The sequence below is a fragment of the Neofelis nebulosa genome, chromosome 2 (genome assembly GCF_028018385.1).
Source record: "Neofelis nebulosa isolate mNeoNeb1 chromosome 2, mNeoNeb1.pri, whole genome shotgun sequence".
NCBI classification, from domain to species: Eukaryota; Metazoa; Chordata; class Mammalia; order Carnivora; family Felidae; genus Neofelis; species Neofelis nebulosa.
Genome location: NC_080783.1, coordinates 210,993,709 through 211,008,387, shown reverse-complemented (window position 1 = coordinate 211,008,387; position 14,679 = coordinate 210,993,709). Strand labels below are relative to the sequence as shown.

General features: G+C 53.4%; 1 protein-coding gene and 1 long non-coding RNA gene across 3 annotated transcripts in view; one reads left to right on the top strand and one right to left on the bottom strand.

Moving 5' to 3' along the window:
- PLEKHM2 (pleckstrin homology and RUN domain containing M2) overlaps positions 1-14,679 on the top strand; it is a 35,721-nt gene continuing 21,042 nt past the window's right edge. For both annotated transcript variants that reach the window (XM_058718971.1, XM_058718970.1), the window contains exon 1: positions 1-731. In XM_058718971.1, coding sequence (XP_058574954.1) covers positions 15-731 — 717 coding nt within the window. In that variant the 5' untranslated portion in view covers positions 1-14. The remainder of the gene's footprint in view (positions 732-14,679) is intronic.
- On the bottom strand, positions 7,733-11,279 carry LOC131505430 (uncharacterized). The gene is made up of 2 exons (XR_009258392.1): positions 10,153-11,279; positions 7,733-8,234 (listed from the first exon to the last, which is right to left on the bottom strand). It is a non-coding gene; the product is annotated as an uncharacterized LOC131505430 (long non-coding RNA).

Sequence of the window (14,679 nt, the reverse complement as noted above, 5' to 3'; positions counted from 1 at the left end):
CTGTGGGCTGAGGGATGTCGCTGGCCGGCGGGGGCGGCTTGTCCGGATCCCCGAGGTCTGTGGGGGGCTCCGCGGGCCCCGGCCCGAGGGGGTGGAGGGGCTCGGGGTCGCTGGGGAGGGCCGGGAGACTTGGGTCCGTGGGCCGGCAAGGGCAGGGCGGGGGGCCCAAGGTCTGCGGGGACCCGGGGGTCCCCGGGGTTAAGGGGCTCCCGCGGACCCTGGCCCGAGGGGCTGTGAGCCGACAAGGGCTGGGGCGCGGGGGCCCGGGGTCTGCGGGGGTCCCGGGCGACCCCGGCCGGAGGGGCTGCGGGCCCGGGGACGGCGACGCGGGGTCCGGCGGGTCTCCGGGCGCGGGCGCCCCATCCCGACCGCCGGCCTTGGCGCCGCCCCGCCTGACATCAGTTCCTGCCGCCGCCGCCGCTGCCGCCGCCGCCGCCGCCGCCGCGCACAGCCCGCGGCCTCTTCCCCGCCGGCCGCGCTCCGGAGCCGCCTGGCCGCGGCGGAGCGAGGGGCCGGGCGAGGCGAGGGCCGGGCGGCGGGCGCCGGGCCCCGCGGCCGGCACGACGGAGCCCCCGCACGGCCGGCGGCAGCGGTTGGCGGCGGCCCCGGGCCCCCGGCGCGGGAAGCGGCGGCGGCGGGGCGGCGGCGGCGGCGGCGGTGGCGGCGGCGCCATGGAGCCGCGGGAGGTGAAGGACCGGATCCTGGAGAACATCTCGCTGTCGGTGAAGAAGGTGAGCGCGGCCCGCTCCCCGCGGCCCGGCCGACCCCCCGCCGCCACCCCTAGCCCCACGCCCCGACCCCACCCGGCGCCCCCTGCTCCCCTCCCCCCTCCGCGGGGCCCGGGGTGGGGGGGTCCGTCCTGTCCCCGGGGGCTCGGGGACACCGCCCTGCCCCCTGTGCGACCCCGGGAGCCGCCGGGAGCCCCGGGCGGGTGCCGGGGGAAGCGGGGGCCGCTCACGTGAGCGCCGCGGCCTCCCAGCTATTTTTAAAGAACAAAGTTGAGGTCAGCATCCCCCAGAGCTGCCACCGGCCGAGGGGGCCCTGCGTCACTCCGCGGGGCCGCGACACGCCGGTCCCCCTGCTCCCTCCCCCCCCGCAGCCCCGCAGCGCAGGTCTGCGGGGCCTCCCGGGGCTGGCACCTCGGGGCGCGGCGGCCGGGCATAAGCAGCCTCCGCTCCTCCCGGTTCTGGGTTCTGGGCGACGTTGCCTCCGGTCCTGGGAAGTTCCTTGCCTCGTCTTGCTCAAGGATGGCAGTGCGAAGAGGCTCGTTTCAGGGTTGGGCCCGAGGACCCCAAGTGCCAGGGGATTGCGGGTTGGAGGGTGACCCGCGGAACTTGGTGGCACGCACGGACACCCTGCTGCGTGGGGGCTCCGTGCGCGGTAGACATCGTTGCCCAGGCTGCCCATAGGAAAAAATACTTCTTATGAAGCGTATGTCACTGCCTGTGTGAGGAAGTCAGCAGGGTCCTGTCCTTTAACACCAAACCTGAATTGACAGTCATTTGAAGAAGGTGGTTGGATTTTTTCCCCCCTAATTTGAGTTCCTGGCTCACCTGATAGTCTCGGAAACTAGGAATGATTTGGGGGTTTGGGGGGCGGAAGGGTTCATCAGATTATTTTAGTTCAACAAACCAAAATGAAGACAATTGATGAAATCAACGATTGTATTTAAATAGCTCCCCCCCCCCATACAGGACACTTAAATTCCTCAAAAGTAACATAGGTAAGCAATTTTACCTTTCATAGAGATCGATGTGGCTTAAAAGAAAAGTGGATTCAAAGTGCTCTCACTGAAAGGAACATTGCAGACATCCAACAGAAGTTATATTTACTTTGCCCGAGCCTTGCTAATGCAGTCGGGGTATAGTTTTCGCTTACTCAAAGAGTGCGGGGTAAGCAAATACTTTATTAAAAAGCAATAGATCTTTCGTCACGGAAGACAAAGGAAGACCTTTGGGGTTTCTTTTTTTTTTTTGAAAAGAAAATTTTTTTTAATGTTTATTTATTTGAGAGACAGAGCATGAATGGGGGAGGGTCAGAGAGAGAGGGTGATACAGAATCCAAAGCAGGCTCCAGGCTCCGAGCTGTCAGCACAGAGCCCGACACGGGGCTCGAACTCACGGACCACGAGATTGTGACCTGAGCAGAAGCCGGAAGCTCAACCAACTGGGCCACCCGGCGCCCCGACCTTTGGGGTTTCTAACCTAATCTGGGCCTCTGTGGCTTCTGGTGGGCCAAGCGCTCAGTCTCGGATTTCCAACAAATGCATGGGGAAGTCCTGGGTAGAAAGGGGGCTGGCATGGACCCTGTCATTTGTGTGGCATGGAGATTCACTCTGTAAATCCGGCTGCCGTCCATGAAGGAGGTGGGTGCACTTGAGATTCTTGCTCCTGTACGCGTTGGATAAGCGCGTTTTATTGAGCCGTGACGCATGCCCGAATATGGAAGACCCACACTAGAAACTGGAAAGCCATCCTTGGGTGCATCACAACCAAAGGCATGACCAGCATCACAGTGAAGAACGTGGGTTCTGGAGTGGGGCTGTCTGGGTTGAACCCCTGGCCTGCCTATGAGTAACCGTCTAACCTTAGGTACGTTCCTTGACCTCTCCATGCCTCATTTTTCTCATCTATAAGGCAGGGATAAAGTCAGGGTTGTTGTGAAGAGAATATCTATAGAATGAGAGCATATCTGCAGAGTGGTTAGCAGGGCGCTCAAGCCAGTCTTAGGAAGCTGTCTTAGCCTGTTTGGGCTGCTATAGCAAATTACCATAGACTGGGTGGCTTATAAACAACAGAAATTTCTTTGTCGCAGTTCCGGATGCTGGAAGCCTGAAAACGTGGCTGCGTTCTGGTGAGGGCCCCCTTCCGATTGCGGGGTGCTCACTTCATCCTGTGTCCCCACATGGGGGAAGCCGAAGGGAGCTGGGTCTCTGTTATTAGGGCATTAATCCCCTGCGTGAGGGCTCATGACCTCAGCACCTCCCAAAGGTCCCGCAAAATGGGCTTGCGGATCCTTTTATAAGGATGTTGCATGAAGCAAATGAGATGTGTATTTCCGCAAAAAAGATCCGTTGTGTATTACTATGTTTGCAGAGGGCATTGTAGGACTTTTTCTCGAAATAGAGCATACCTACAGAAAATAGCATATACTTACACTCCTAAGGGTGCAGCTGAGTGAGTTCTCACAACATGAACATATCCACATATCCAAAACCTAGATCGAGAAACAGAGCATAACCATCATCCAGAAGCACCCCCCCCCCCTTGTTCCCCTCCCAGAAGCTACACCTCCAGGTGTAGCCACTGTCCCCAAGCAGTGTTGTTGAGTTCAGTTCTTCTGATACCTAGGTTTCGTGGTCAAGAATATGCACTGTCATACTGACAGTGACATAGCTGTTATCCCACCTGGATCCAGGGGAACCTGTGTTTTGATATGAAGGCAGGGTTTCTGGGGGTTAGAGAGAATTCCAGAGTTTAACGGCGCAGTTAAAGGAAAATAGTAACAATGAAAAGCAAGCTCCACATGTTCTGGAAAGGGAGAGAAGGCAGAAACATCCCCGGTGCAGATAATAAAGCCTGCAGTTGCTGATTCGTTAATGGAGAGATGTCCGCGTCAAAGACAGAGTTGGCATTTTGAATTGGCATGTGGTTCTACTAGATAGCATCTACTCCAGGGGAGGGCAGGCAGTGGTTTCCATGAGAGTTTTGCTTTGTTTTTGAGAAGGCTGAGTGTCTGATGCGTACATGTGCAGCGTAAGAAGCAGCCTCTGTCCCCCGACAGTCTGTGCGTTGGTTGGTCTGGGTTTGAGTGCTGGCTTTGGCACTGACCTCCTTGACCCTGGCAAATTATCAGCCCTCCAGGAGCCTCAGCAGTCAGGACTCCCCCAGAGTGTTGTCATGAGAATTGAATCACAGGAGATAATACGCTTCAATCACTGAGCACAATACGTGGCTCATGACAAGGCCTACCTAAAATATTAGCTACCATTACCACTAGCAGATGTCTATGTGAACGCTGCAGTTCGCTCCCGTGGGATTTGCAGTCAGAGTCTCGGGCTACCCTTCTCTGTGTCTTCCAGCCCGGGGTGTGTCAAACTTTTTCATAAAATGCCAGGTAGTCAATATGTTCAGCCCACGTGGTCTTTGTTGCAACTACTCAGCGCTGCCCTTGTAGCTCAAAAGCAACCACAGACAATCCGTCCGTATATGAGAGTAGCTCAATACACCTTTATTTGCCAAAGCGGGCTGCGTGCGTGTGCACGTAGAAAGCCTTCCTCAGGGTAGGCTAGGGGTCGCTTTTGGAGAAATCGGTGGGACCGGTCCTACAGTTAATCAAATCTCGATTATAACTGTGTTTCTGTGTGTTACACCAGGCCCGTGGAATGAGTATGGGCATTCGTAGATCCCAACATGTGTCCATGTATTTGGTTTTTCAAAAATATTTACTGGGCATCCCCCAGAAGTCCCCAGGGTCTCAGGCCCTAGGAGGGTAGCAGGGAGCAAGGCAGATAAGATCCACGGAGTGGATACTTCTGGGAGAGAGGCAAGTTGGCGATTCAATAGACAAACCATTGCAAAGAGGATTCCAGGTCGTGATTAGCGGTCTGAAGGCATTAGGCAGGATACAGAATTGGCAGTGGAATTTGCCGTAGAGGAGGTGACCGGAGAAGACTGACCTAAGGAGGTGATGTCGCATCCAATAGGGGACACTGACTAGGGTAAGAGAATGAGAGAAGCATTCTAAGAAAATGAACAGTTGTTTTTAAAAAGCACAAAAAGACGGGTCCCTGGTTGGCTCAGTTGGTTAAGCATTTGGATCTCAGCTCAGGTCATGATCTTACGGTTCGTGGGATCGAGCCCCATGTGGGGCCCTGCACTGAGAGCACAGAGCCTGCTTGGGATTCTCTCGCTCTCTCTGCGCTTCCCCTGCTCGCACTCTCTCTCTCTCTTAAACTAAATAAACCTTTAAAACACACAAAGAGCTCAGAAATATGTAAAATAAAAAGTAAGAGGCCCCCGTTCTCTGTCTCCTCAGCCTCAACTCTGCTTTCCTTAAACAGGGTGAATAAATGGACTTTAATAAAGTAACCTTCCAGGGAATGAACACTCCTGGGTCATCCCAACTTTCCCTCACCTGGGACAACATAGGTCTCCCACCCGCCTCAGTTTGGGCACACACGCTGTCCCTCCAGTTTAGGTCCCGAATGAGGTTGTGTTTCTGGCCAAGCACTGCGAGCAGGGGTCTCCCAGCCCGGGGCCTAGCCTGGGTGCAGCTGAAAGGCTGGCGAGAGTGGTGGGCTTTTTCTCCCCAGTGTCCCCACCCTCCAAATGGGTTGGATGTGCCAGCACGTTAAAAATTAGCTAGGGCAGCTGATTTCTAGAGAGGTCCTTGTATTTAGATACATGTGGGAGGTATATTGACCATTGGGTTTCAATCGATAGTTTTGTTCTCTCAGGCTTCATGGAAAAACTCTTAAGAGTTTAAAAATCTGAAGCGTTCTGAAAATCCCCAGTGACCTGAGTCGCTGGGGCAGAGATCTAAATGAAATAGTATCCACACACACATTTTATAAACTGAAGTGCTCAGGGTCGGGCTGCTTCTCCTGCCTCTCCCCCTGCATGTGTCCTGATGTTGGCAGAAGCTGTTCTGGGCTCCTTTCCTCTCTCCCAGGACGGAGGCTATCCAGGGAGGGACCCGCAGGCCCCCAAGCAGGAACCACAGAAGCATGCACCTGACCCTTTGAGTGACCCCACCCAGACCCAGCACTAGATGCTGTGACGGCCTTTTCTGAGCCCTGCCCATCCAGTGTTTTTTATTTCTTTTTATTCGAGTAATCTCTACACCCAACACGGGGCTCGAACTCACCACCCCAAGATCAAGAGTTGCATGGTCTTTTGACTGAGCCAGCCAGGCGCCCGCTTGCCCATTCAGTTTGTTTGTTTGTTTGTTTGTTTGTTTGTTTATTTATTTATTTATTTATTTATTTATTTTTGAGAGAGAGAGAGAAAGAGAACAAACGGGGGAGGGGCAGAGAGAGAGGGAAACAGGATCCAAAGCAGGCCCTGCATTGACAGCAGAGAGCCAGATGTGGGGCTCAAACCCACCAACCGCGAGATCATGACCTGAGCCGAAGCGGGACACCCAACTGACTGAGCCACCCAGGCGCCCCCCCCTTCTTTTAATTGTTTTTTTTTTTTTCTTTTCAGTTTTAAGATATGGTTTTCCTTCTACAAAATGCGTCTCTAACATTAGGTTTCTGTTTGAAGTCTTGTGACATTGTGGATCTCTCCATCCCATCAAAGAACACCCCGGGCCCTCTCTTTCTCCGTGGCTTTTGGCTCTTGGCTCTAGCGTGAGGCCCATCCAGACTGAAAGCCCCATTGGATGATTGGAGGCCGGGCAGAAACTCACCTGCACCCGGGGTTGGACAGAAGCCAGGTGGCCATGTGGCAGCAGCCGGCCCCCTGTTGAGTTGGGGGCTACAGCAGTGGCTGTGTTTTCACTCTGTGGTGCGGCTAACACTCTGGAGTTCAGCTGGAGGGGTGGTGACTCCTGCGGGGTCCCCTCGGAGCTCATCCAGCTGGAGCCCAGTGTGACGAGAAATTGCCAGCAAAACTGAAAATCTGCTACTAGCCAGCAAAAATGTTTGAACGTGGAAGGCAAGGGGCAGTATTTGGAGCATGGATGCCGCAGGAAAAAGGCTGCCACTTGTCGGTACCGTGGGGCTCTGGGGTGGGTCGGTCCCCCCCTCGAGTCTTTGGTGCTCACCTCGAACATCAGGATTCACCACCATGGCAGGAGGATGATGCCACTGAAGCTGGAGGTGCTCTTAGGTCCAAGGAGAGCAATGGGGCTCTTCTCCCGGGGGGTGGGGAGGGGGCTTGCTGAGAAACCACGAAGCAGGTGTCTGAGGTTGGGACCTGGAAGTTCCTAGCAGTGTAGAGCAACCGTGTCCGGGCCCCTGGCTCTCCTCCGTGGGAGTCTGAACGAGGCAGCGGGGCCGGTTGGTTTGGGGGAACCTTCCTTTCCAGCCCTGTCCTCCTTATTGCTGCTCGCTTAAGGTGTGAACATCCTAGAACTTCCCCTGGAGGCAGGAGGACAAGGACCATTTGTGGGAGAGTCCCTTTGTCTGGAGCTCAGTCCCCTGTCTGAAAGCTCATGTCGTTGGTCTCTTGGTTATTGTGCTTATCCAGGGTCCCGAGGATGCCCGCTCTGTCTTGCTAGCAGAGCGGCTGGCCCTGCCACGTACCCATTCTTCCCTATTTTATGTGTTTGTAATGTATCTTTCCCCCCTTTTCTTGAATGCTTTACGAGCATTATAGAAATACATAAGGTGGGGCGCCTGGGTGGCTCAGTCGGTTGAGCGTCTGACTTCAGCTCAGGTCATGACCTCACGGTTTGTGAGTTCGAGCCCCGCGTCGGGCTCTGTGCTGACGGCTCAGAGCCTGGAGCCTGCTTTGGATTCTGTGTCTCCCTCTCTCTCTGTCCCTCTCCCCCTCATCCTCTGTCTCTTTCTCTCAAAAATAAATGTTAAAAAAAAAAAAAAAAGAAATACATAAGGAAGGAAGTATTAGTTTCCTAGAAACACTTCTCTCCCATGATTCGCTGTCTTAAAGAGTTGGGACTCAGAGATTCTGAGAAACCTGGTAACCTATGAGAACGAGAAAGGGACTAACGTAGACTTGAAATCCACAAAAACCTCCAAACTTAAGTAAGTAGTCAACCTCTGTTCACGCTTTCTCCCCAGGTTCTTTGTTTTGGGTGTCACAGACTGCCGAGGCACGAAATGCCCAAGTGTACAGGAGGCAGCGGGGTAATGATACCAGAGGAGCCCCTCCAATGAGTTTCTTCAGCACCTGCCGGCTACACCCATTTCCTCGGTCAGGCTCACGACAAACTTGCAGGATAGGCCACGGGCCCTAGCTCATACCTGTGGGAGATGAGGTGTAGAGAAGGAACTTGCCAGGCTTGTGAGGCTCATAAAGAGCAGAGCTGGGTTCGAACCATGTTTCTGGCTGTTGCTCTTTTCGTTTCTCTGGGCCTTTTCCATCCCCATGATGTCCGTCTTGAAACTATAACAGATGATCAAGGCACCCTCTCAGTCCTCCTTAAGAGCACGTGTCCGTTGAACAAATAACTGCTGAGTGACCGTGACGTGCTGGGTGCTCTTCCAGTCACTAGGAACCGGCAGCGGCGAGAACCCACCAAGCCCCTGCTCCCTGGGGCTGCCACTGTAGAAGAGAAGACAGCCAGTCAACAAATCACAATGGCTGCCCTTTAATAGCCATTACAGATTTGTCGTCCATGGAGTTGCTGTCATCCCTCTTAACCCTGTATTGACGTTTCCAGCCCCTCGTCTCTGACTGTATTGCACGGACCATGGGATGGAGGCACGGGTCCCCCCAGTGTCCTCAAAACCTCGTGTTTTGGTTTCGACAGTGACTTGGTGCCATTTTCCGTAGCAACAAAATGGTTGTCGGGTGAGAGACGCGTGCGTGAGGTCGTGTTGCAGGTACAGCAGAGGAAAGGGGAAGTGAAAGATGAATGCAGGACCAGGGGGCGCTCCCAGGCTTTGAAAGACTAACTGAACGGAGGCTTTGAGAAACTCCCTTCTTCCTGCCAGTGTGCCACACGTCGGTGCCCTGACGGCCCTGACCTGACCCTGGAGCACTGAGAACACAGGTCCCGCCTCCATCCCAGTGGTCAGAGTGTGTGCCGCGCAATCTTTCTGGTCATTGGTTGGCTTCTGGATCTGTGGTGTTTGCCTAGAGACCTCTTAGCAGAGACTCCTTCCATTTCGGTCCCTACTTTGAAAGGAGTCCTCAGTCCCACCCGCCACAAGCAGTCGCGCCCGGTGCGGTGTTGAGAGGCAGAACAATTGTAGTACCTGGGGGCTCAGACACTCCTCCCCCAGGAAAGAGAAGCATTTACCTTCTTTTGGAAACCATATTTCATCAAATTACCCAAAAGATCTGTGCCTAACAAGGCCAGTCGCCTTCTGTTATCACTGTTTCAACACCCCAAAGAAAGCAGTAAAAAAAAAAAAAAAAAAAAAGGAATCCGCAGATAATTCAAGTACCTGCTTTTTTTAGCTTTTCCCCCCTGCATATCTTTTTTTTTTTTAATTTTTTTTTTTTTCAACGTTTTTATTTATTTTTGGGACAGAGAGAGACAGAGCATGAACGGGGGAGGGGCAGAGAGAGAGGGAGACACACAGAATCGGAAACAGGCTCCGGGCTCCGAGCCATCAGCCCAGAGCCCGACGCGGGGCTCGAACTCACGGACCGCGAGATCGTGACCTGGCTGAAGTCGGACGCTTAACCGACTGCGCCCCCCAGGCGCCCCCCCCCCCTGCATATCTTTCCATGAGCTGCCAATAAAGCAGAGAGCTCGCCAACTCTCCAGCAAAGGGGCTAATGAGCAGCGACTTGGGTAGTGGGAAAGGAAGCGGTATAATTGGGCATATTTAGTAGCAAATAAATGGTTAAGAAGCATTGATCTCACTCATCTTGCTCAAGAGACAGTGCACGCTCGTGGCAAACAAACAGCACACCCTTCGTGGTGACTTTCCGTGTGGGGCCAGTCAGTCTTAGGATGGCACCCAGCCCAGGCACAAGCTCTTCCTGGGCAGGGGCATTGGCAGAAGGACAGTGTTTTTCATGCCCCCCAAGAAATCAGGCTGATCATTTCTGAACTGCAGGATCTCTGGCTCCTTATGTAGCAGCGATCTGGTTCTATAATCTAATTGAAATTGACGGTCATTGGGAATGAAGTATTTTTCAGGCTAAGGTGGGGTGGGATCTCAGGTTAGGGATTTTAAAATCAGGAGAGTGAATCAGAAGCACTGCGGTTGCCTGGGGTTGGCAGAGTGTTCGACACGCGGCGGGCCAGAGCCTCTGTTCACACACTCATGTTGTCTAGGAGGGAGGCACTTAAGACCTTCCTGACATTGTCCCCAGACCCCTAACTCCCATTCTGCAGAGCCCTGGGAGGGGCCCCGGGCCCCTTACTGCCCTGCCCTCAGTAGGACATTGGGATGAGCGCTTCCAGATGGTTAGGGCAGGTACCCCCGAGTGTCGCTTTATCCTCAGGTGGGAGGGAAGCAGAAGGGGCTCCAGGAACAGCTACTAGCGGGGTGTCTGAGCTCACCTGGCCTGGAGGGGCAGGAAGTGTCTTCGCCTCCCTGGGCCCCGATCTCCCTGCCAACAGAATGAGGATTCTGGCTGAGAGACGATTCTTCTGATCTTCCGCGTGTATGGTAGTCAAACTTTGATTCGCTGACAGCCTCACTCGGACTAGCCCCCGCCCCCCCCAACCATGGAAGCCCCCAGGAAACTCTGCCGTGTAACCAGGTGATTTCTACGGGTGCTTGCACTCTTGGGTTCCAAAATTCTTCAGCCTGGCCAGGACCAGCCTTGTCTTAGACTCCAGTGGAGATTCTGCACAGAAAAGCTGTTGGCCCTGGCCTTCCATTCCTTGGATCGGGCATTATTATTCTTAAGAAGTTTTGCTGAGACTGACAAGACTCCAGTTTGCCTGCCTTGTTTGCGTGTTTGCTGGTTTATTTTTGAGGGAATGCAGGATGAGCCTTCTCTTCAAATCCATGAGTCTGTGCCTGCAGCCAGTGCAAAATGCTCATGGAAGACCAGTGTGGGACACTGTTTCGGTGGGCTCCCCGGGGGGGCATTGGGTGGTTCTAACCCCACCACCTCTTCTCCAGTGGTCTCTGCTGGGGACGAACCCTCGTGGGGTCCCTCTCCCGGGGGAGTTCAGGCATCAAGGTTTAGGGGCACCCCCAACACCAAAGGTGGGTAATAAACGGTAGCACATGGCTTGACCTCGGCCTTTCCTCTGAGTTTCTGCCTTGGAAAGAAGAGCCGGTGTCTGAGAGGGCCACAGGGCCACTTTGACCCGGCAGTGGTCACACTGTAAATAGAATTCCAAAGGCAAGGCAGGCAGTGCCCTCTCGTTTTCCTTAAGACTCGTCCCTCGCCCAAAGCACACCCGCAGCAGCATCAGGTGAGAGGCAGCTCAGGGATCAGGTGGCCCCGCAGCTCAGGGGGCTCAGAGTTTGAGTCGAGCTCATGTAACCAGGGCCATCATGGATTTCATTTATAAAAGAGGTGAGTTGAAGTCAGGTATCCGTCCACGCTTCGCTCTGTGGGATTTTCCTGCTTTTGGATTTCCACCTCCTGGACTGCCGAGGCTGTTCTAAACATTCTGTGGTCTAAATATACCTGGTCTCCATGGAGCCCACAGGGCGGCTGCTGTTGCCTGGGGAGCAGAGGAACCAGATTCTCCTGTGCTCTGTGTGCTAAGCAGGGAGGGAGCAGGCCCGGCAGGGAGCCCCGCATGGTCAGGCAGTTCCCAAAGACACGTTCACAGCCCTGTGTCTGTCCCACCTTGTGGACTCTCCTACCCTTGTTGGGGCAGGGATTCTTATCCAGCTCTGTAAATAGGGGATGGGGACCCTCCCACAGCCCTCCCGCTGCCCTGCCCCGTACAGCCTGTGAGTAGGTAGCAGTTAGATTCCAGACCTCCCATCTGTTTGCTCCGGGGCATCTCGGCCACCTTGGTGTGGACTGACAGAGAGAGAAAGGCACCTGTAACCGTCTTATTTTCCTTTGGTCATTTGTAATCTTTCATTGCTACCTTTGAGTTGACCTGTTAGGAACCAATTCTGGAAGGGTTTCTTGGTGCCAACCACAGAACTAGAAATTGTTTCTCAGTTGTGTGTCTATAAGAGAGAGAGGAGACAAAGAGAGCCGGCTGCCACGCAGAGCAGAGAGTGGGACCAACCCGAATTAAAATGCCCCGAGTCAGGCATTTCTTGGCCTGCTGGAGTGTGCCACCCACATTTCCCAGCAGCCACGGGGTCTGGCACGGTCTCGTGATGGCCGGTCTTCCCAGGGTGCTCCGCAGGGAGCACCGTCCTCCTGGCTTTGAGAGAGTGGCTGGGCTGAGCCCAGCGCTCCCCGGGCCTGCGCACACCCCCAGAATCAGAAGCAGGGAATCCAGGGCGTGGTCTGGGAACATGCCTGACTTAAAGGACTTTAGGGAGACCGTGGCTTTAAAAAAATTACTTTAAATCTTAGTCCCTCTCTTCGTTCTCAGCTGACCTTGCTTATTTTTGATGTTTCCCTTTGATGGGAACGGTTCGTCCTGCCGCCTTCAAGCACACCTGCCCACTGCGTCTGGCTTCCCATCAGCACCACCCTCCCCTGGGGTGGTGGGTGCCATCCTGTCTTTCCTGTTCAAGGACTCGACTCCTTTACTCCACCTCCATTTCTTTGCCTCTCTTTCGGCAAAACTGGTCGAAGGAGTTTTCTGTATTATTGTCTCCTCTCCTCCCTCCCTTCCTCCTTTCTCTTCCCCTCTCTCTTTCTTCGAACCCAAACTAGGCAGTATGGTATGCTGAAGTCCATGGACAGTGCTTATCATCTCATGGGCTATTTTGTGACAGCGTACTCCTCTGTTATTTTTGTTTATTTTTATTTACTTTGAGAGAGAGCACGCGACGAGCAGAGGAGGGGCAGAGAGAGAGAATCCCACGCAGGCGCCGCACTCTCAGTGCAAAGCCTGGCACGGGGCTCGAACTCACGAACGGTGAGATCATGACCTGAGCCAAAGCCAAGAGTCAGACACTCGACTTACTGAGCCACCCAGGCGCCCTGCCTGATCCAGACATCCGTAAATTTTTCAGTAAACATTGCTCAAAGGTAAGGATTCTTTTCTCACATAACCTAATACCGCTATCACACCTTATAAATTTTAATAATTTTTCCATAATATCATCAAATAACTATGAAGTTTTTAAGCTCTAATTGCCTCATCAGTGTCATTTTAAAAATGCCTCCTTTGCCGGAAACGGGATCCAAGTAAACTTGACCTCTCCTGGACGACTTCTCTCGGGCTTTTGTCCCCATCCCTTCTCTCATATCGCCTTCGCTGGGTTTCCCAGCACCTCCCTTTTTGTGGGACTGTGACCCTGATGAAGGGATCATTCCCCCTTTTTGGAAACTTTCTTCGCTTGGCTTCTGGAGCGCACACTGTCCAGATTTTCTACCTGCCTCATTGGCTGTACCTTCTCAGTCTAAAGCAGTGCCCCTCAGCCCAGGCTGGGCATTAGAATAACGTGGGGAGCGTTTTAAAAATACTGGTTCCTGGGCTCCACCTCCAGAGTTTCTGCTTTAATTGATCTGGGAAGGCGCCTGGACATTAGGATTCACCTGCCTTCCCCTAGTGGTTTTGTTGTGCAGGTTGGGCGAGAACCCCTGGTCTCCCATCGGAGGGCCCCGGCTCAGTGCTCAGGTGCTGGTCCTCCTACACTCCCAGGGTGACCTCGTCCATCCCACGGCTTGAAATACCACTCCCTGAGCTCCAGACCCATTTATACACCTGTCTCCTTGACATCACCACCTAGATATCTGATAGGTGCTTCGAGCTTACCATGTCCACAGCACTGTTCCACCTGACCTGGAAACGGCGTCGCCATTCAGTTGCTCAGACCAAAACCCTTAGAATCATCCTGGCACCTTCCTTTCTCTCATACCCCGTATCTAATCCATCAGTAAATCCTTGGGGCACCGCCTTCACAATAGATCTCGAACCCGACCCTTTCTCACTTCCACCCGGGGCAACGGTGGCAGTTTAGCCAAATGATACTTCCTCACTCCTGGGGAGATGCCGGTGTGGGGCAAAAAGATGGCGAGAAGAATAGGCAAGATTTCTTCTTAAACATGCTGCCCTGCCTTTTCTCCGTGGTTCGTCTTCCAAGAAGAATTGCTTTTTAGTTCTGTGGCTTGAAAAAGAGAGACCGCATTTCTCTTTCTTCCATTCTCCCGCAGCATATTAGATCAGAGCATAACATTTTATATACATTATTCATTCAGGGATCTTGAGCCCAGGGTAGATGGAAAGACCTGGATCGAGAGTCTGGCTCTGCCACTTACTAGCTCTGTGACCTACTTTATGGAGCCGCTGTAATGACTAAATTAAATAGTGTTTGTAAAGTATGTCATCGTCACTTTGGTAAAGACAGCGTCCATGTTATCTAAACCCCTACAGCAACCTATAGGGAGGATTACTAAGTCCGTTTCACAGATGAGGACACTGAGTTTTTAATTTAAAAAAAAAAATGTATTTGTTCAATTTACATCCAAATTAGTTCGCATATAGTGCAACAGTGATTTCAGGAGTAGATCTCTTAATGCCCCTTCCCCATTTAGCCCATCCCCCCTCCCACAACCCCTCCAGGAACCCTCTGTTTGTTCTCCATATTTATGAGTCTCTTCTGTTTTGTCCCCCTCCCTGTTTTTAGATTATTTTTGCTTCCCTTCCCTTATGTTCATCTGCTCTGGAGGACACTGAGTTTTAGAGAGGGGAGGTCACTTGCCCAAGGTCACACAGTGAGTGAGTAGCAGAACCCACGTTCCAATCCCAGTTGTCTGCCCCTGGACATCCACCCCTCCCCTTCCTAGTGCACGTAATAAGCAATAAGCACGCTCAGTAAACGGTGGCTCGGAACAGAGCCGCATCAGTCCCAGCAGCAGGTGTATTGTATGGAACCGAAGAGTAGTTTGGAGCACAGCTGGTGACTGTGCTTCCAGGCTGACTTGTGTTCCTTATCCTCATTCCCTAAATTCTGTTGCCCTAGCGCCCTCGTTTGTGTGATGT